The sequence below is a fragment of the Staurois parvus genome, unplaced genomic scaffold (genome assembly GCF_062004578.1).
Source record: "Staurois parvus isolate SC_StPar_1 unplaced genomic scaffold, SC_StPar_1.0 ptg000166l, whole genome shotgun sequence".
Lineage (NCBI taxonomy): Eukaryota > Metazoa > Chordata > Amphibia > Anura > Ranidae > Staurois > Staurois parvus.
Genome location: NW_028317962.1, coordinates 6,732,964 through 6,753,647, shown reverse-complemented (window position 1 = coordinate 6,753,647; position 20,684 = coordinate 6,732,964). Strand labels below are relative to the sequence as shown.

General features: G+C 39.1%; 1 protein-coding gene across 1 annotated transcript in view; it reads left to right on the top strand.

The window, feature by feature from the left end:
* Positions 1 to 18,904, top strand: part of RC3H1 (ring finger and CCCH-type domains 1) — a 126,929-nt gene extending 108,025 nt beyond the window's left edge. Inside the window, exons 18-20 of the mRNA XM_089676344.1 lie at positions 304 to 477; positions 889 to 998; positions 6,565 to 18,904. Of these exons, the coding sequence (XP_089532470.1) occupies positions 304 to 477; positions 889 to 998; positions 6,565 to 6,715 (435 nt within the window). The 3' untranslated portion in view covers positions 6,716 to 18,904. The remainder of the gene's footprint in view (positions 1 to 303; positions 478 to 888; positions 999 to 6,564) is intronic.
* Positions 18,905 to 20,684: the final 1,780 nt, after the last annotated feature.

The following is a 20,684-nucleotide window of genomic DNA, read 5'->3' as shown; positions in this document are numbered from 1 at the left end:
TACAGGCAGGTCAAAATTCTTCTTTGTTTTTTTCAGTTTGTTTCTTTCAGTTTTTGTTAGCATAATTCTATTAAGCAGTGTCTGCTGTTTTAGTGAGCAGGGGTTGCTTATGCAGGATTACAGCAGGGAGATATGGGTGGGTGTCACCAGTATGAGGTTGCTGTTCATTATAGTCCAGAAAGTGACCAAAGGTGGGCTAGTGGTAGGAAAGTGGCTGGTAAGAAAAATGCCATTCTAGTTTTGACAGACACATTTCTTAAACACACTCCATTAAATAACTTTTCTCACCTAAATATTTTATAGGTCCCTAGTAACCGTCTGCTAGTACAGAGAGACCCCCCTGCACTGGGAGGTCAGCAACAACCACCTCCACCACCACCAGCTAAGTGGTCCAGCATGTTGTCCAATGAACAACTGAGCCTCGAGCTACATCAGGTGGAGCGGGAAATCGGAAAGAGAACTCGTGAATTAAGTATGGTGAGTCCCAACTGCAATGATCGTGCTGAAAGGAAATAAATATAGGAGTTGCCATAGCTGATTGTTTTTGACGGTGGAGGCTGCAAGGCTGTTATCCCTAACTTTCCTTCACAACCTTTTATGCCTCTGGCCCAGATCAAAGATGTACTTAATCCAGTGTCAGGACTTCCAAGTCAGTATCTTAACAGTAAAGGAAGAATAAAAATGGAAACAGGGAGCCTGCACCTTCAAAACATGTATGCAATAGCAGCTTTTATATTTCTGTCATGAAAGGTTTCTTTTAAAGTTTAAATGATGCTTGGAAGAGCAGTTTTACCAGCTTAGACATAGGTTGTTGTAAGCTATACAGATTTTTTTCTAAATGTTGCCATAAACAGCCAGATCACCTTCTGACTTTTTATGTATTTGTAGGAGAGTCACTCTATGGGTGTGAAGAGTAAACCAGATGTCATCAAAGTTGAGAATGGGCAAATAGAGCCACAGAGCAAAGTTCTGTCGCATGATCTCCCACTAACGTTCAGGTATAGAGGGACATTCTGCTTACTTGTTCTGCTACAAAGAAGTAATATATGTACCTCTCACACAACCTGCCTGCATTCCAGCCTCAATATGTGTTTTCTGCTCTTTCAGTCTTTCTTTAAAGAGGAACTTCAGTAAAAAAATTAAAAAAAAATTAAATTCAGCAGCTACAAATGCTGTTGGAGAGGTTGAACTAGGTGATCCGAGCAGAAGTGGGAGCTGGTACCCGTTCCCTTTAAAAAAAAAAAAAAAACCACACACACACAGACATTCAAAGGAGTAGGGCAGAAAGACATTCAGCAGAACATTCAGCAGAACTTTCTTTAGTAAGTGAAGTTCCACTTTAAGGCAAAACTCCCTCTTGGAGTAAAGGTGTTTTTTTTTTTTGTTTTTGTTTTTTTTTTTTGTTTTTGGGTTTTTTTGGGGGGGGTGGGGTTGTTTGTTTTTTTGTGAAAAATCTTTCACTTTTATTTCTGATTTGTCCAGTTTTGCTTGTATAAAAAAATTCCTAGGTACATGCTGTAAAAAGGATCTTAGCTGTTCTGAAAGTTAATATTAAACACTACAAATATGGTGAAAATACAGCGAGCGCTCAGGATAAAAATGCCATAAGCTGCGTATGCACCAATATAGGAACCCTAAACTTAGTGAACAGTATCAAAATTAAGGAACGGTGCAGCGCTACAAAATACTATAAAAATATTAAATGAAAAATAATAAAAGTATACTTCAAATAATTCATTAATAATCAATAATCCAGGTTATAACTTATAGAGATAAGTGAATATAGCGCTATGAAAGGCGCCAAACATAAATGTGATTATGTGAATAGTCTATTATCCAAAAAACTGTTCATAGATTTGTGCAGGCTTGACGCAATCAGGTCAGCATATTAATGCTCCATATAATTAAATTCCTCTAGTGACTTCCAGTAAATCCATGTGACTTAATCTGTGCGAAAGACTGTAAGAAATGCGCACTCACCATATGCACATAATATATGCGTATTAAGCTGAATAAGAATCTGTAGGGAACCCCTTTAAGTAGATCTGCCAGACAGCATGGAACCAGGATCCCTCCTCTGGACACAAGCCTCCTCTGCAGCCAAGCTTCCACTGGGGCAGCACCCCTGGCCTCTACTATGACTCATCTCAAGGATGGCAGAGGACCCCAGTGGAAGCGTGGCTGCAGTGGAGGCTTGTGTCCAGAAGAGGGATCCTGGTTCCATATTATTAAGCACTGCCATTCCCAGTACTTAGCTCCTGGCCGTTCAACTGCTGAAAGACTGTATATCTGAAGGCTGTGGCTATTCATAGATGATTGTCAGGGCATGTCACCCGAAGAGGAATCTTGACTTGGAGAGCAGGCCAGAATGCAGCTGGATATTGTGTGTTTTATTGGATGCTTAACATTTTCACAAGACACCAGATTGAAAGATTCCCTATTGTAGTTGTACACTACAGTGTGTATAGAAAAGAATCACCCCCTGCAAAATAATTAAATTTTGTTGCCCTGCAACCTGAATGAAAACAGACAGTTTTTGTTTTATCCAGCTGTATTTACTCAGTGCAATTTATAGCATATAAGTGAAAGATATAACCCCAACATATCAGAACAAAAATTTAAAAATTCAAAAACAGAATTGGCAAGTTGGAAATAGGAACACCCCCTTGTGTCAGTATTTAGTTGAACCGCCTTTTGCTTTAATTACAGCCTTTAATCTGTTGGGATATGTCTCTACTAACTTTGCACATCTAGACTTTGCAATGTTTGCCCACTTTTCTTTGCAGAACTGCTGAAGTTCAGTTAAATTTGATGGTGACTGTGGACTGCAGTCTTTCAAGTCATTCCACAGATTTTCAGTGAGGTTTAAGTCTGAGCTCTGACTAGGCCATGCAAACACATCACGGTTTTCTCCTTCAACCACTGTGTGGTCATTTTTAGTGTGTGCTTTGGGTCATTGTCATGTTGGAAGGTGAACTTTATTCCCATTGACAGGTTTCTGACAGAGGGCAGCAGATTTTCCTCAAGAATTTGATGGTATTTTGCCCCATCCATTTTTCCTTCTATCTTGACAAGTGCTCCAGTCCCTGCTGCAGAGAACACCCCCACCCGCATAACAGGATATTACCACCTCTATGCTTTACTGTAGCAATGGTGTTATTTGGATGGTGAGCTGTATTGGATTTCCATCAGACATAAAGTTTAGTGTTGAGGTCAAGTAATTAAAATTTATTCTGATCTGAACATAACACCTTTTTCCATGTGGCCTCAGAATCTTTAATGTGTGTTTTGGCAAAGCTCAGTCTTGACTCCATGTGGCCTTTCTTGAGGAGTTGCTTTTTTCTTGCAACCCTCCCATACAAGCCACATTTGTGGAAAATTTGTGATATTGTTCTCACATGCACACAATGACCACTCGCTGCTATAAATTCCTGCATTTGCTTCAGAGTTGCTGTATGCCTCTTGGTAGCCTCTCTAACCAGTTTCCTTCTGGCTCTTTCATCCAGTTTGGAGCGACATCCTTATCAAGGGAGGGTCTTGTACCAAATACCTTCCACTTCTTAATAATAGACTTCACTGTGCTTCTAGGCATTGATAAAGCCTTTAAAATGTTTGCTTCCATCTCCTGACTTGTGCGTGTCTACAACTTTATCACAGGGAGATCTTTTGTCAGTGCCTTGCTAGCCATAGTTGACTGTTTGCTTCACTTGTACTATCAGGGACCAAAATGCTCCAGGAAAGCTCTATTCATGCTGAGCTAATCAAAATGATCACAGTTGAGTAATCCTTTTTCCAACTCAGTGATTCTGTTTTTTTATTTATTTTTTGTTTTTTCATAACATGTTGGTATTATATCTTTCACTTGGATGGTAGAAGTTACACTGAGTAAATACAACTGGATAAAACAAAAAACTGTCTTCATTTCAGGCTACAAAGTAACAAAATGTGATTAATTTAAAGGGGAGTGATTCTTTTCTAAACCGACTGTACATTAAACATGAGTAGCATTTCCGTATCATTCATTAAGGGAAACAAGATTAGAAGTAAATTAAAAGCAACTAATGTTTACAGGGGAAACTAGAGTATACTGATGTCTACAGGAGGATCTGGATACTGGCAAACAAAAAAAGCCAGTCAGGTATAACCCTTCCCAGTATCATGCTTCAGTTTTTTTTTTGTTCTCTCTGCAGTTACTTAGATTAGCTAAATCCTCACACCGCCTTGGGTACTATACACTGATCACAATGGACTGAAGGTTGCGTGGCCTTCTTGTAATGTGACCCTTGGACACTGGGCTCTTCTTGTGGCTGGATTGTAATAGTGATCAAGTTTTTTTCTTTTCTTGATATGTTTATATAAGTTGCCTTAATTACAGTGTAACTTGTCAGATCTCAAAATGCAGAAGGAGCCTCTCCAGCTTTTGATCTTGCTATCCTGGAAGATTCCAGATTGGTCAATCTTCTGTCCGAGGCCCTTATTCACGTTTGCTAGCGTTGACAGCTTGGCTGTTGAAGCCAAGGTACTAAGAGATGATGGGGCCTTTCTGAAAGCAAGTTAGGAAGTCTACCTCACATAAGGTATTTCATCGCACATAGAAAGCCATTCTTCACTTGATGCTAAGTAAAAGTTCATTATATGAAATACTCCATAGGTGAAATTTTGTCATTTTTTTGTAAGCAGGCCTCGATCAGTGTTCAGTGCCCGGTACAATTATATTTCGAATATTGGCCCTTGCTATCCTAAGACCACTTTCTTCTCATTGTTTGGTTAAGGCTTTTGTGCAGCATGTCTCTCCTATCGTCCCACCTGTACACATGTTACTCTGTGAAGTCTAAGTTGGTTCTTTTCGTTCTCCAAAAACTTCACCATCTCTGCAAGGCTTGTGTCTGAGCTGGCTGCCTTGTCTTGTAATAACTGATCTTAATTGTACTGTGGGTTTGATAGTGTTTTGTTGCTGATTTTGGATGCCCCAGTTGTCTCTGATTTATTTCTGATCTTTGTCTCTTAAAGCAAAACTATACTCACCTTTTCTCTAACACTGTGGTGTCACGGAGCTCACTGCCGGCCGCTGACATCTTTGCTGATTTTGCTTCTGGATATTGATCTACAGCCATTTTCATTGGCTGGGCTAAAATGATGTCACGTGTGCATGTGCAGAAGTTTGATCATCTTGGCATTGACTCAATTGTACATTGAGCTTCACGTGCGCAACTCAGTTTACAGTGCAGATAGGCAAGTAAGAAGCTGTAATGTGGAAGAGACATAGTATATATCTTTTGCATTAACAATACTGCCTGTTGGCAATTTTTTTTTGTTTTTATATAGTACAAACAGTCCACTTTTAATATAGGATAAAGAAAAACAGGACTTTTGTACTTTCCATAAAGGATCAGAAGATAATCAAAGAAAATTGGGTTATTCTGCCTACCTACAAAACGTCTTGTGTTTCGACCTACTCCTGATGTTGCTTTGTTACAAAACTGAAGCATGATGGAATGGGTTATACTGGACTGGCTGTGTTGGGGTTTTTTTTGTTTTGTTTTTTTGTTTTAATTTGCCAGTGCCCAATTTGTTTCCTGTAGGTGTTGGTAAAACCCAGTTGTCTCTGATTTACTTCTGATGCTGTGTCCCCTAATGAACTCAAAGAAACAGACCTGTTTTCCTTCTTGGCCATTGAGGTACACAGGAAGTGTTAAACATTCAAGTTATACTGCCACTTACAGGAGGATTGGACATTTAAATGAATATTTCGGAATAACCGTGGATTTGGAAAATTTGGGGCCAGTCCTGGAAATTTTTTCTCCCCTGGTAGAAATTTCAGATTTTCCAGTTGAAGGTTTTAACACTTCAGGAAGGTCCTTGGCACTCTGTCAGGGGACTTGCTCGTGTGTGAAATCTCATCTTCCAATTAACATCCTTCAGCTTTGGGTTATTAGGCTGTCTCTCCAGCATTGAACTGACCTTTTATTGGCTCATAAGGGAAGTCTCGTTGTGCCAGAGGTGGTAGATCAAATCTTGTCCTGAGCAGAACAACATGTTCCAGCTCTGTTAGCCATGTTGACATTTGGCAGACAGATTCTCAGGTGGCCATACCTGAACACAAGAGTGTCGTCTTTGCTCCCAGAAGTGTTCCAGAAACTGTGTCATAGGTGGGGATGTTAGATGTGGACCTCCTGACTTCCAGATTCAACAACATATTTGACAAATTTGTAATCCAGGTCATTGGATCTGCCAGTAGATGTAGTGGATGCACTAGTGGCTTTGTTGGATCAGTACACCCTTATGTATGCCTTCCTTCCTTGAGACTTTCTCCTTGGCTGCTTTGCATGGTAGAGATGGAGGGAATTCTAGCCATTATCAGAGCCCCAGATTGGCTCATAAGAGTGTGGTACTGTGATTTGGAGAGCGATTTGCATTCTGATATTTAAGATGTAACATATTGTAGTACAATACATATTCATAAAATGAAATATAAATGGGTTTGTAGAATTAAAACATTTTGAAAAATGCTTTTTTGCTGCTTATTCTGTCATATAAAGATTATACACTGATTTATTTCTACAGCAATGAGGTGCCAAATGGATCAAGCTTGGCCCAAGACCTCACCATGCTTTCTGGAAAGACCGCTTCACTAACTCTTTCAGAAGATTCCCAAGTTGGCGGTGACAAAACCGAGGCCCTGAGAACTGGCGTCAACTCTGCCACTGCACCGTAAAAAGAAAAATAAGGGCTTTCCTGCATACATTTTTTTTTTGCATCTGAAAGTGTTTTGTCTAGGAGGAAAAGTGTATCGAAATGAAATGGAGGATTTTTTTTTTTGTGTTTTTTATTTTATATATATATAAATATATTGGAGGGAGAGCTCAGAGCAATCGGGAGTGTAAAAAGAAAAAAAAGTTAATATTTAAGATTTGCTTACATAACCCCGTTTTTGGGGGTGAGAGATAGCTAAAACCTGTGACCCTGCTCTTATGTTCCCTCCCCTCCAAAGCATGACAGGCTACGTATAAAATGTGCATTGAAAACACCACTAGCAAGAACAACCTCTGCACATATTTTCACATTAACACATTTTTTAATAAAAAAAATTATACAGAATACAAAAATATATATTAAAAAAAGACACAGATGAAAATTAGCAGTATCTGCAAGCAATTCAAGATTAGTTGTTTTTGTTCTGTGAATGAACTTAATTTTAATACCTTTGGATGCCTTGGATGCAAGGCTTTAAAGACAAAAAAGGAAGATATTATATATATATACTCTGTTTGATTAATTGTACGATCTTATTGCTGTAGATTTACATTTATTTTTTCTTGTTTTGTTCGGATGGTATTACATAGCCAGAGATCTATGACAACCTTTTGTCATTTGATGTTAGGGGGGCGCTTTCCTTTGAGCGCTTAATCCTTATATTGTTATTAGCCTGTTAGAGGTAGTGGATGTATAAGGGATTTGCAATCCTTCTCTTGCTTGAGACCTTCAAATGGAAATTCGATTAGCAAATTGGCTGGCAAGGTTATAATTAGAAAAAATGTTTGAGGCAATGGATATAAATGATTCCTTTTTTTAATTCAGCCAAAGTGGTTTCTTCAAATCTGTCTCCAAATTCAATAGAGACACAGCAAGCTGAAAGTTGTAATCGGGCTTACAGAGCTCTGTCTTTCTGTATGGTGATGAATTAACAGAAGGAGCCACTGGGTGGGGAGAAAGCAGGCTGAGTGTTCAGGGTTGGCTAGTGTGGTGTGGTGGTCACTAAGTATTCCAAAAAAAACATGCTGGAGGCAAAGAGTGGCTATCTATACAGAATTACGCCCCTTTATGCTATCCAACAATACAGCATAGTAGGAATGGTGGGGTAATTAGAACATTTGCATTATTTACAAATATTTTAGCTTGTTTGTGTTTTTAACTGTGTATGCAAGGGCAAACTTACTTTTTTCTAGATTTGGACAACTGAAGAAAGGGTTAGACTTTATCATATTTTTCCCTTCCTGGGGAGATTCGCCCTCTGTCTGTCCTGGTGACCATTGTGGCTAGAAAGTGATGGAAAGTCCAACATTTTAGAGTGGTTACCTGAGCAAGAGGTGAGGGTAAAGTATCCAGTCGGGGCAACTCTTAGATTGGAATTACCCTCACTTTTGGTAGATTTCCTCTTATATCCTATTGCATTTCCAGGAGAGGAAGTTAAAGTAAAATTCTCCAGCAGGACAGAGATGGAGGGTAATACCCTGACAGCTGTTGTAACTCTGCTGTACTTTATCCTAAACTTTAAAAAAAAAAAAAAATGTTTGCTATACATACACAGCTTCTCTTATCTGAAGGAAGTAAAGCACCAAACCACCTTAATATGTTTTTCCACACAAAAATCTCTAGTTTGTATAGAGATCTCATGCCCTTGTTTTGCAGCAAATAAACTTAATTTTTTGCCTATGTTTTTAGAGAAAGTGAAAGATTGCCAACCCATGTCTGCCTCATTTATCAGTGTCTGGAAGAAATCTCTAATATCTCTAGCAACCAATCACATTCTTCCATTCACTATCTGCCCTGCACTGTCACTGAAAAAGGGATTATGTTATAGGTTGCAAAGGGTTCCATGTTTCTTTCAAACATGTTGGTAAATAAGTGGCTATGTATTCCTTCATTAAAGAGGAATTCAAGCTGGCTATGTAATAACTTCCTACATTGTTCTGGTGGGGTAAAGCAAGAATTAATTACTTTTTTGTTCTTTGTATTAGTGTTTTTCCTTCTTTTACCCTTCCTTCTCTCTCTCTCCCCTCTCAAGTATCTCCTTAATCTTTAACTCCTGCTGGGTCAATGTCCGCCTCAGCGTTACGTTCCATGAATCCTATATCGAAAGGCATGTCAACCAGAACTATTGTACGATATATGTACCTTTTATGATAAAAGGGTGGGTGTCCGAGGTCCCTGGCTTTACCTACCAGTTGATGTTTCCAAAGCGAAGGTGCTTGGATTTGAGCGCCTGTTTGATTTTTTCCTTATCGCCAGGAGGAGGCACCGCGTTTAATATACTGTTTCACATTGAATTAAATTGAACATTTCGGACCTGCCGGTCACACATTTGATATTTGCATATATTGGCTTGGAGTTCAAGCTAACTTTTTTCTTTTTTAATTTAATTGAATTACCATAGCGTTATGTGTGTTTGTGTACATCTGCAGTGATAAGCAAACACATATAATATGTTTTAAGGGTTTGTTTTTTTTTTTTCTTCTTGGATGAGTGCAGCTTCGAGGTTCAGGGAGATCTGCGCACTTTGAAAGACGTTTACCTTTTTTTTTTTTTTTTTTGAAAGGCGTTTAATCTGTGCACTTTACAGGAATAGTTATAACCTCTTTTATCTGGCAACTGATTTTCCAATACAGAGCAAATAAACATAGGATTCCATTTAATTATTTCCATCTTAGGGCTATAGTTGACTGTATTACTACTTCTAGTGACCACAAATAGATTTCAAGGTTGGGTTGAAGATGCTAAGCAATTAGAATGATAGCCTCCGTGCTGCCAGGAGTAACAACTTTGTGAATTTTCCAGGTCTAATGACCCACTCTGGTCAGTGGCATGGGTGGTTTTTCTTTTTTACCTTGAAAATGGAAAAACTTTTTAAAGTAGTGATGCAACATTGGTATAGGAAGCTTAGCCTTTTGTCACTAGCTATGCATTGAAAGGCGGCATTTGTCCCCTTATAAATTGATGCCTTGACGACGAGTTGTTAATGGATACACCTTCTAATACAAACTCACATATGTCTCTTTAATGTTTTACATAGTTTGCTACTGTAAATATAAATTCTGCATACTGAGACTTGCCATTCCTATGTGCAGGTTATCCTTTTCATCACTAGGAGTCACAGCAGCCCATTGGAGTGTTTGTATTGGCCTTGTCATTAGATGAATGGACGAGGTAAAAAAAAAAATGCTCCTCTTTTAGGACTTAACATCTTTTCTCACAGTTTCACTACACTTGAAAGGCAAGTCAGTAGTGTTGAAGTTAGTAGGAATTTTAAAAGGGCTAGTTGGCCATAGGGAAAATGCAGTGGTTCATGCCCCAGTCATCAGGGTACATTGATATCCTCTGGCTAGGGAGGAATTTTCCTGGCATATTGTAACAGCCCATGCACAATTAACTGTTGCTGTGGTTGCCAGGTAGTATGTTTTGCTGTCTAGTGACTATGTCAAGACTACTAGATAAAAAAGAAAAAAGTCCTGATTCTTGCCTTAGGAGTTAATAATCTGTAGTCCCAAACACCGATTGTACCGATAATAGGTCTAAATCGTGCTCTCAGAATTTAGGATTGCATGGACGTGTACACATTAAATAGGCCTATGAAGAAAATTGTAACGTTTTTACTTGTGGCCTTAGGTGTGTGCACCATGCAGTATAACAGACCTGGTCAGAACAGCAAGAACTTATTGCTACTTATAGTGAAGTTTAGTTTCAAACACTATAAATGTTCAGTTAATTTCATTTAAATTTTCTAGAATTCAGGCTCCTACTACTCAACAAATTATTTTTTTGTCTTTGTTTGCTCATAGCAAATTTCCACCCACACGGCTGCAGTTTCTGATGGAAATTGTGCTGCTTCTGTGTCAGTTTCTTCATACAACAGTCAGCTTTGTGCCCCCACTCCTTCACTTTTTCCACTCCCAGTTTTACCTAACCTGCAAAATCAGACTCCTATTCCTTTCAAGCTGCCTCATCGAAACTATAAAGAGAAAAAAAAGGGAGAAAATGAAGAAGCATTCAGACGAATTTGTTTAGCACATAACTTCTGTGAAGTTGCTGTTTTCTAATGGTGTTATAACTCAATAATCTAGAAACGTGGGGAAACCTTCAACTGGTAGGCACTGTTCTCAGTAGCCGGGACCTCTGTGTTCTAACCTTAACCAGCACACAGATGTATTAGACCTGAAGAAGTCTCAAGTCTTGTGATCAGCCTTCATTTTCTGTTGAGAGATCTGTGGAGGAGGGTTGGGGTACATTTGGCCTGGGGTGAAATAACGATGTAGACTTTTTTGGATTAACAATTTAATCTGCATAGTAAACTAAAAGGGTATTGCATTCTGCTAGTGCAGCCAAAACAATTTAACTAGCAAGTGGGATGATAATGTAGTTGTTTAATGTTATGAAAAACCAATGTAATTGTTGGTTGCCTAGCTGTCATACCGAACTGCTACCTTTTCACTGTCCTGAATAAAGTATGCAGATTGGGGAGGCTGCTGTCAAAAGTCCGTACTTATTTTGGGTCAGTGGCTCAAAGTATTGAGATCAGAGGGAATTGCACAGGAGTCAGACATCTAGAATTTCCACAAAGAGATAAGCAATAGCAGCCTCCTTGATCTGCTCATGACAGGATTATATTGCCTCTTGAGCTTTCTAGTGGTGAGATGACCTCAGTACAATTCCTGTCTTCACCTTCAACAGCAGCCATTATAAAAGCAAGAGTCTCATTCACTGTTCTCTGTCCAGCAATTAGAGAGACGCCTTTCTAATGCCCGCGGCAGACTGGCATTTTGGGCAACTAGTTGGAGGAGCTCTCACCCCTAGAAACCCTAAAAAGCCTGTAGATGATTCAGTATGCCAACATCCACCCACAGTTGAATTCTCTTGTTTCAAGTGCAATAACTGTTTAAAGGGAATCTTTCACTACTTAAAGCCTAATTTTAGTTTCACTGAGATTTAAGTACATACTTTTTTGGTGCAGGTAAATCTTTTTTTTTTTTTTTTTGTACATTTGTTAATTCTATAAGGGCTTATGTACATGGACGCTTTAACGCTGTGTTCAGATCTATATTGTGTGCAGTTTTATATTGATCCGAACACAATATTGTCCATGCACACAGCTGCATCGTTGGCTGTATTCCCTTGTAGCGTTGAGCTTTTTTCCGCTTTATACATATAAGAGTTTGTGGGAACAAGAAAATAGACTTTTCCCTAAGCTCAACTCACCAATCTTGAGTACTGGAGAAAAAAAAAAAAACAATTTATCCAGAGATGATCCTGGATCATTATCCTGCACCGTGTTCCCAGTGACTGCGCGCCCACCGATACCAACAGCTGCTTGGCTGAATGGGAGAGACTAGCGACTCTCCTCCCTGGTGTTCCCACACAGCCGAAAGACATGAGGTCTCTTGATACAGACACCCACATCAGACAGCTGTCCCTGGCCAAATGCTGGTCTGTAGCACTGCACTAACAGACATCAGGAGCAGTTCAGTGGTACTTGTAGTGCGTTGGATGAGAGTGTTCTGCAGATTCTGCATTAGCCTATTCACTGACACAAACAGCTACCACTCAACTTTATACATACATACAATTGTAAATGTTTGCACCATTTACATATTTTATGCAGGATCTTTCTGGCAGCAAGATCCTGTGTATGTTGCAGTATTTTTTACAACCATGTGCATGAGCTCGAAGGCTTTTTATCGAATCCCATTGACAGTGCAAGTGCTTCCTGGAGCAGTAGTCTGCAAATGAGACCGCTGCTGTATCTTACCTTTTTAAAGTAAGACATTTAAAGTTATATATCTTAATCTTACCTCTAGATGATTGGACACTGGCAAAAAAACTTGCTGCAATTGTTGCTACCACGGGACCGGCATGTGGGCCAAGAGTGTTGAATAGGCCAATTTAGGCAGAGACTTCTCGCATTGGTTTTTTGCCCTGTGGAAGAAACCATGTAAGTGAAATTTTGTGCTTTTTCTACTCGGTGGTGCTGTGCTGTTACTTAAAACCAGCTTGGTTCAGTGCCATTTTGTTTTAGTCAGCTATCAATTTCTGCTTTTTAAAAAAAGACGTTATTTACTGTCATAAAGTATCTTGCATTTGTATAATCCATGCAGTGCCTGTCACTGTCCCCCTTATGGAGGATTTCATACTGTAGAGCTCATGGCTATTTACAATATTAATTTAAAGCAATACCTTTATGCTTTGCTGGGGGTGCTTGTCACATTTTTTCCCTGCGTACCAATTTTCATTTAAGAGGCAGTAAACAAGAAAAGTTCAACATTAACTTTATGTACAAGCTTGGGATTTTTTCTATTGCCATTTGATTTGCAGCTTTTTCTTTCTTAGGGTTATTAGCTCTTATAGCTTACAGCTTACCTCAGTGAAATTAACAGAAAAACACCATCTAATTGTAGTTTAGTATCTCTTGCTACAATCAGTAGTGACAAACTAATGACATTTTTTTATTAGAGGTCTGTCCTATTCATTTAGAGGTGTTTTATATTGGGCATCTTGCATTTTTTGAGCAGTGGTCCTTTAAAGGAAAAGTATGGTGTATTTTCAGTGAGCATGTTTTGTTTTTTTGTTATTGTTTACATTAGTACTTTTTTATGATGACTTTTACAAGCTTGTCCTACTATATTGTTGTTGTGTTAAATATGATTTTTAGGTTAGCCACTAGAGGGATCTCTAAGTGGTTCAGTACAGTTACTGTCTCACGGCTGAAATTATTATTATTATTATACAGGATTTCTATAGCGCCAACAGTTTGCTCAGCGCTTTACAATATAACGGGAGACAATACAGTTCAATACAAGAGGGATAGGAGGGCCCTGCTCCGTGGAGCTTACAATCTAGGAGAAATGCCATTATCAGTCAGTACATTGGCCAGCTCCTAGACTTGCATTTTGAGAAAGAGCAATAAAGCTGTTGTGTGACACTGCAAAGCAGGGCTGCATATAATGAATTGATGTCTATTTTATACATAGATTTAACATTAATACAAATTACAGTTACATCAAGCTAGATTTTGATAACCGCTGTAAAGACTATACATGCCCCTTAACTCTTTGCTTTTTGTAAGGAGGATGTGATATTAAGGGCAGGCTTTTACAAAGTGTCCCTGCAAAAAAATTTATGTTAATAGCAGTTAAGTCACTTTCTTTTTTTTTTTTTTTTTTTAAGTTTTACAGTTTTGCTGTGCATGCTTTTACATCCACTGCACTGTTCTTGTTCCAGAAATAATGTAGCCATCCTGTAACTGCATGGCCCTGTGCATAACAGCAATTATAATTTTGCTTATACTAGCATTTCTACAGAATCCCCAAAGCCAGCTCCTGTCAAAGTAGTGTACATTAAAAGCTTTGTTGCTGCAAGATTTGTTAGCTGCAACTGCGTTCCTAGTTAAAGGACCTACTAATTCCCATCACAGATAGGATTATACCTATATTTTATAGGTTTGGCAGCACAATTGATCCTAATTCCTTTAGTAGCTTGAGTTTAACCCTGTAGTAGCTTGAGTTTAACTTGCCTTACTGTGAACGCATTTAAATCAGTGCATTGTGAAACCTGTTGCAGTGAGGGTTTATTCTGATGTTAAAATGCAGTTTGAAAATGTTGCGTTTAGTTAAGCCCTGAACTATTTCTAAAATACTACTAAAGTACTCTGGGGGCAGCCATTTAGTTGGGACACATCCGAAAAAGACATCCAAGACACTCTAGGACTTAGTCTTATTTATACAGAGCAGTGAAAGGATAAAAAGATAATTCAGAGTACTCATTGGCTTTAGTTAGGCAGCTCATACAGAACAGGAATACCCTCCAACGAGTAAACAGTCCCTCAAAATAAAAACCAGAGAAGGAGCACCAGACCAAATAGCATTAGAGTCCAAATTGATTTAATAGTTAACACAAAAAACATCCCAGCATATTTTGGGAACCGACGCATTTCCCTTTCATCACCACCTGGCCCCAAGATGCGTTAGATGGTTTTTCTGTGAACTATTAAGTTGATTTGGATGTTTAGCCTCAATTCACACTTTGACAGTACTTTATTCGGACGTGTCCCTCATGCTCGTGCCAGCTGTCATAGCTGAAAACACGGCAAACTCTCTACTCCCTTGCTTGGGGATGGACTGTACAAAGCCTATGGTAACAATTCAGATGTTCTGGAAAATGCACTCCTTGCTGCCCGCAACGGACCGGGGTAGTCCAAAGTCACTGGATACAAAGAAAACAAACAGAGGGCGCACCGTCCTAGTGCATTATCGTAAAAATATTTATTAAAAGGATAAAAAGTAAGTATTGTACTCACAATTGACATACAGGACAAAGGCACATCACACTAAACAGGTGTCCAATCCACACTGCATATAAGTCCATAAATGGAACCCTGGACTTCCAACAGGCTAACGCGTTTCGAGGACTCAGCCTCTTCCTCAGAGCCAACCTGGTTTGGTCTGAGGAAGATACAATCATGCACTAGGCCGGTGCGCCCTCTGTTTTCTTTGTATCCAGTGTCATAGCTGAAGTCCTGTGTCCTCTGCTAAGGTTAGTAATCTGAGTCTTGTACGTATACAAAATGGGCAAGCTCACCTACAAGTATTAGTGTGCTGCCGCTGAACCAAATGCCACCAGGATGTAGTCTTGTCTTACATGAGGAGAAGACCTATTTCCTGCAGTACTGCCTGTACAGTCTGGGGTTTTTTTGTTTGTTTGTTTTCTGGGAACTTGCTCTGGGTAGTCCTAGTTTCTCTTCAGCAAACCATACCCTCTAGTGGTGGAAAGGAACAGCTTTTTTTTTTATAGTAAAGATTAATGCAAAAACAGGACCAGGCAATGCTGCTGGAAAAAAGATATATCTTCATTAGAGGCAGCTTATCATATTGGCATTTTCATAGGCAGCAGGAACAAGTAGAAATGCATAATAAATATTGTAAAAGTGCTGTTATACTTTAAAAGGTAACATCACTCAGACTGTTTGTATGGTAGGGGTTAAGCGTGGGGGGGGTTAAGTAAATAAGACTTAACTTTGTGCCCACAGTCCACTTATCTATCAGTCTAAAGTTCTGCTTCAGGGCATCCCTAGTTCCTATCATCCTGCAGCTCCTTTTGACTTGAGTGTCAGATTTCCTCAGACTATCGTAATGCTGGCCATACATGTCTCAAATTTCTGACAATTCTTGCTGAATTGGCAAACATTCAAGATGTGGGTGGCCCAGTCGGCACAACCTGGCTTAACAATATTAAAATGAAAATTGATGGAGCCAGGTGAATAGTTGTTGGCTGAACAGTATCCAATCAGATGCAGTCACTGGGTATTTGTAGAGCCATGGGCGCTGTAGCTGTCTGAATACAATAGCCAGCAGGGGAGATACCGCCATCCATGCTGTTTAGCATGTGTATGACTAACATTTGTCTGACGCTAATGCAGGCCATACATGGTTTGAATTCCGAACGATTTTTCGTCCGAAAATCGAAACGTTCATTCTGTAATCTGATGGTGCCACCAATGATTTCGAAAATCGGTCCTTTTTTATGAATTTTCCAGCATGCCCGATAAATGAAATGTGGAGGAACCACGAAAATCGGCCGATGCCATTGCCCCACTAACAGTGAAAATCGGCCGATTATTCTTAGGACTGATTTTCGTACAAAAATCGTTTGGAATTCGAACCATGTATGGCCTGCATTAGCAGAGATAGCTGGAGGTTGTCAGAATCAGAAGAACATGGTGAAACGTCAGAACAGCAGATTGAGTGGTGGGAGATAAACATTAGTCACATTCACAGGAATTATTCCCTCACCCATCTTCATTGAAGCATAGTGGTGTTGCCCTTTAACTAGCTTATCATGAAATGAAGAAGATGGTCATATGCTATTGCCAGCCTTTAGTATTTTTTGATACCTGTTGAGCCGTTAGCTAATGTAGTAGTTTACAGAAAAAATTCTTTTTTTTGATAGGTGCACCTTAGGCTTTAGGGGTTTTTTTTGTTTTTTCTCATGCTTGCTGTTACACACAGCGTTGACTTTACTAAAATATCAAGTGTTCTATGTAAGTGGAATTCCATATATTACTTTGTAACAAAGTTTTAACTATCACAAGGCTGACTTCTGTCTCAGGTCTAAGCAACTGGTGTGCAGAACCCATCATGCTCCCGTGAATTGAAGAGTGCTTCTAGCTGGTTTTCTGTATCTTTGTCTTGGCTTTCTTACATGCAGACTTTGGCACGACAGTCCTTTTGGCACAGAATTGAAACCTGGTAACGTTGGTTGCTTCCTAAACAGAGGCCACTGGCCGGTAAATGGTTAAAAGTACAACAGAGCTTCATCTGGTTCAGGTTTAGGCTACATAGACTCATTTGGGAAATCCCCTTGCATACATTGTAAGCATTGTGCTGGTATTGTGGGTCTTTTAGGTCTGTGATAATGTCTTATAGGTGCTTTTAGTCAGTTTGGTGGGTGCCTTGATAAAGTGACATGAGCCGAACTTTGCAACCCAAGCTTATCACATTCTAGCTGTAAAAATGCACAGTATTGCCCATTGCAGTGTTAGTAAGTTGGCATTCTAAAACAAATTGAGTTGATTAAAAAAAAAAAAAAAAGATTCCCCTTTAACATGAGCTATACAAAACACTTTGCATGTACGGTATTTTTGTAGATTTGTGACTACTGTTGATTGTGCCCCGGAACGGTATACCCCCCATGCATATCCATTGGTCAGCAAGGTCTCTGCTATTTCCTGCAGAGAGCAATAAACACATCAAACACCTAGAAGTCCTTTGCTATCATTTTCCCTCCATAACTGTTGGTAGGTCAAATGACTCAACAAGGTCAGGCTGGCAACTCAGTGCCATCTGTGAAATGTAAACCTTTCAGCTACCTGGTGAAATTCAGTAGTAGACAGGCTTACGTGTTTCGGCTGTACGGCCTTACTCATATCACTGTGCTTTTGATTAAGGCTGTATAACTGAAACGCGTAAACCTGTCTGTTACTGAATTTCACCATTTAGCTAATAAAGATTTATATTCACAAATGACAGAGTTGTTGGCCCGATGTTGTTGTGTTGATTGCAGAATGGAGTGTGGAGGCACTCGAGCCTGAGCTCCGGTGGTTACAGCCTCAAAAGGTCTGTGTGGTTGAGCTTTGCTTCCCTGTCTATTTTGTAGGTCAAATGACTGCATCAAAAATCATTCATTGTTTTCCATGTCTAAACCAAAAGTGATGCTATCTTTGACGCGTTACTATACCGCTATGAAACACAACTGCATTGGATGGAACTCTGCAGCAGTGTTTGAAGCGAGCCCAACCGTGACTGTGCAGAGCTATTGCTACAAATAATTCCAACATGATAGATCTTCTGGAACACCTGTATGTAAACTTTGTCCCAAACTGTGGAGGATAGTTGTCAGTAGCAAAGTTTTACTTTGAACTATATATAGTACCAGATGGATTGTCAGGTGTAATTAAAAATAGTACCCAAGTTTTGTTTAAAGCTAGTCAAAAATACTTCAAGCCTTTATTAATATGTTGCAAATGATAAAATACCAGTGTCCCCAAAAAAATCTTGTATGGATTTGTATTTAATAGTAGAACCAAGCCACAAGCTTGGCAGTCCAGATATTGAATTTACTGGGATGTTTCTGTTGTACTCTTTATCTGTCCTCTCATGACTCTGTGCCTTCAGGACTTTGTGCATCTGACTTTTGGGTCAAAAATGTTTGTTTCCAGAATCGTTGAAGCCAGTTTGGTCTGTTCTACCGTTATTGCCATCACTGACCGTTCTCTGTAAACCCTTTGAAAGTAAAGCGAGAAGCACTCTGCACTTCACAGGCTGCACCCTAATCAATCCGCATTCTGCTCTTTCAGCTGGATTCAGTTTATGATTATTATTATTAATAATTTCTTTGTTCTTTTGGCTCATACCAGTCTCTCAGAGACATTCTGCAGCTATTAATCACCTTTTTGGGTGGAGTTAAATTGTTTTTGTTTTGTTTGTTTTGTTTTTTTGTTTTTTTTCTTTTTTTTTTTTTTTTAACTTTTTAACTTTTTGATGCATTTTGCTTGAAAAAAGAGCTTGTGATATTCACCAATCTTATTGATTGTTCTGTGACTGTGCCCTGCAGAGGTTTAATAAAACTATATTAAAAAATGTGTCTGTGATTTGAATGGAGTGTGATTTAATATATATCAAAGCTTTCAAAATGCTGGCAAAGTCCACCTTAAAATGATTTGTTGCTTTGTAACTGCAGGGCAACAGGTTCACTATAATGTGTTGGCTAGTAACATGTTAAACCCTAAAAATGCGTGAAACTTGTTGCTAACATTGGAGTTAGCATTTAAAGCGGTATTAAACCCAATAGGAAAATTTATTATATTGTAGCTTACACATTCTTAGATGTAATTGCTGCATTAGTTTTCTTTTTAGGCTTTTTCTTTTATTTTTACCTGGTGATCCTGCCAGTAAGTCTTTGTTTTTCCACAGAACAAGCTGTCCTGCAGATGTAGCATTTACAGGGTTGAGACAAACTATCTTAACACTGACAGGGGTGTTCAACATGTTCAACTTTTATTTATATAAAACCTTTATCCCAAAAGGATAACTGCTTAAAAACAGGTGGAGTTTGGCTTCAGTTTGTTTAGTGCATCTAAATATGCTAGTACATCTAACACTACCCTCCCCTCCCCCCCTTCCCAGACTGACAATGCCAGAGTGTAGTAACTCGAATACAGGAGTGTTACTGGCCAGATCACTAGATGAAAATGGGGAGAGAGCCTAAAAAAAAGCTAATACAGCCACTACATCTAAGGGATGGTAAGCTGCAATGATTTACATTTTTTGTTTGGGGTTTAATACCACTTTAACCTTTTGGCGCCGGCCGAATGCAAATGTGCAGCCTCCCGGTGTCTGGGTCTAGACGCTGAGCGGCTGCACATTTGTGTTCTGTTTAAAAAAAGAAAAAAAATAGCTGAGAGCGCGCGCTCCCAGCACACGTTTGGTAGTCTCGGAAAGGTCCCGATCTCCTCTTACGATCAGGACCTTTCCCGATCATGTGACAGTGAATCACGGAGGTCACATGACCCTAAAGCCTCAGCTTCTGGAACCCTTAAAGGGCCAGGAGGCGCCGGCGCAAAGGGGTTAAATGTGTCTGCCTTTGTTCATCTCTATAACATGGTGGATTGACTGGGCTAGTAGTTTACACAATAAAATTAAGGATGTTTTTGCTTTCTTTTTAGCTTATGGAAAGTGTTAAGGACAATGCCTTTCTGTTTAGATCAACCAGGTATTTGCTGAAAATGTTTTAGCCTGAAAATCTCAAACTAATACAGCCACTACATTTCTGAAATGGTAAGCTGCAACACATTATTTGTTTTTAGGTTTAGATACGCTACTTCCAGAGATGCATATACAGTTGTGTTCAAAATAATAGCAGTGTGTTGAAAAAAGTGAATAAAGCTCAAAATCCTTCTAATAGCTTTTATTTCCATACACACAAATGCATTGGGAACACCACACATTCTATTCCAAATCAAAACATGAAGAAAAATATATCAAATTTGTGTTGTTCCTCTAAAGAAATTGAAGAAAAGTGAATATTAGACTGTTCAAAAAAATAGCAGTTTGTATTCTTTACAAACTCAAACATTCACTATATAAACTGAAAAATGTTTGAAGATTTTGCTTTCCTTTGAATCACTTAATGAATATTTGGTTGTAGTCGCACTGTTTCTGAGAACTGCTGTACATCTGTGTTGCATGGAGTCACCCAACTTCTGGCACCTGTGAACAGGTATTCCAGCCCAGGAAGATTGGACTACATTCCACAGTTCTTCTCTATTTCTTGGTTTTGCCTCAGAAACTGCATTTTTAATGTCATCCCACAAGTTTTCTATTGGATTAAGATCCGGGGATTGGGCTGGCCACTCCATAACG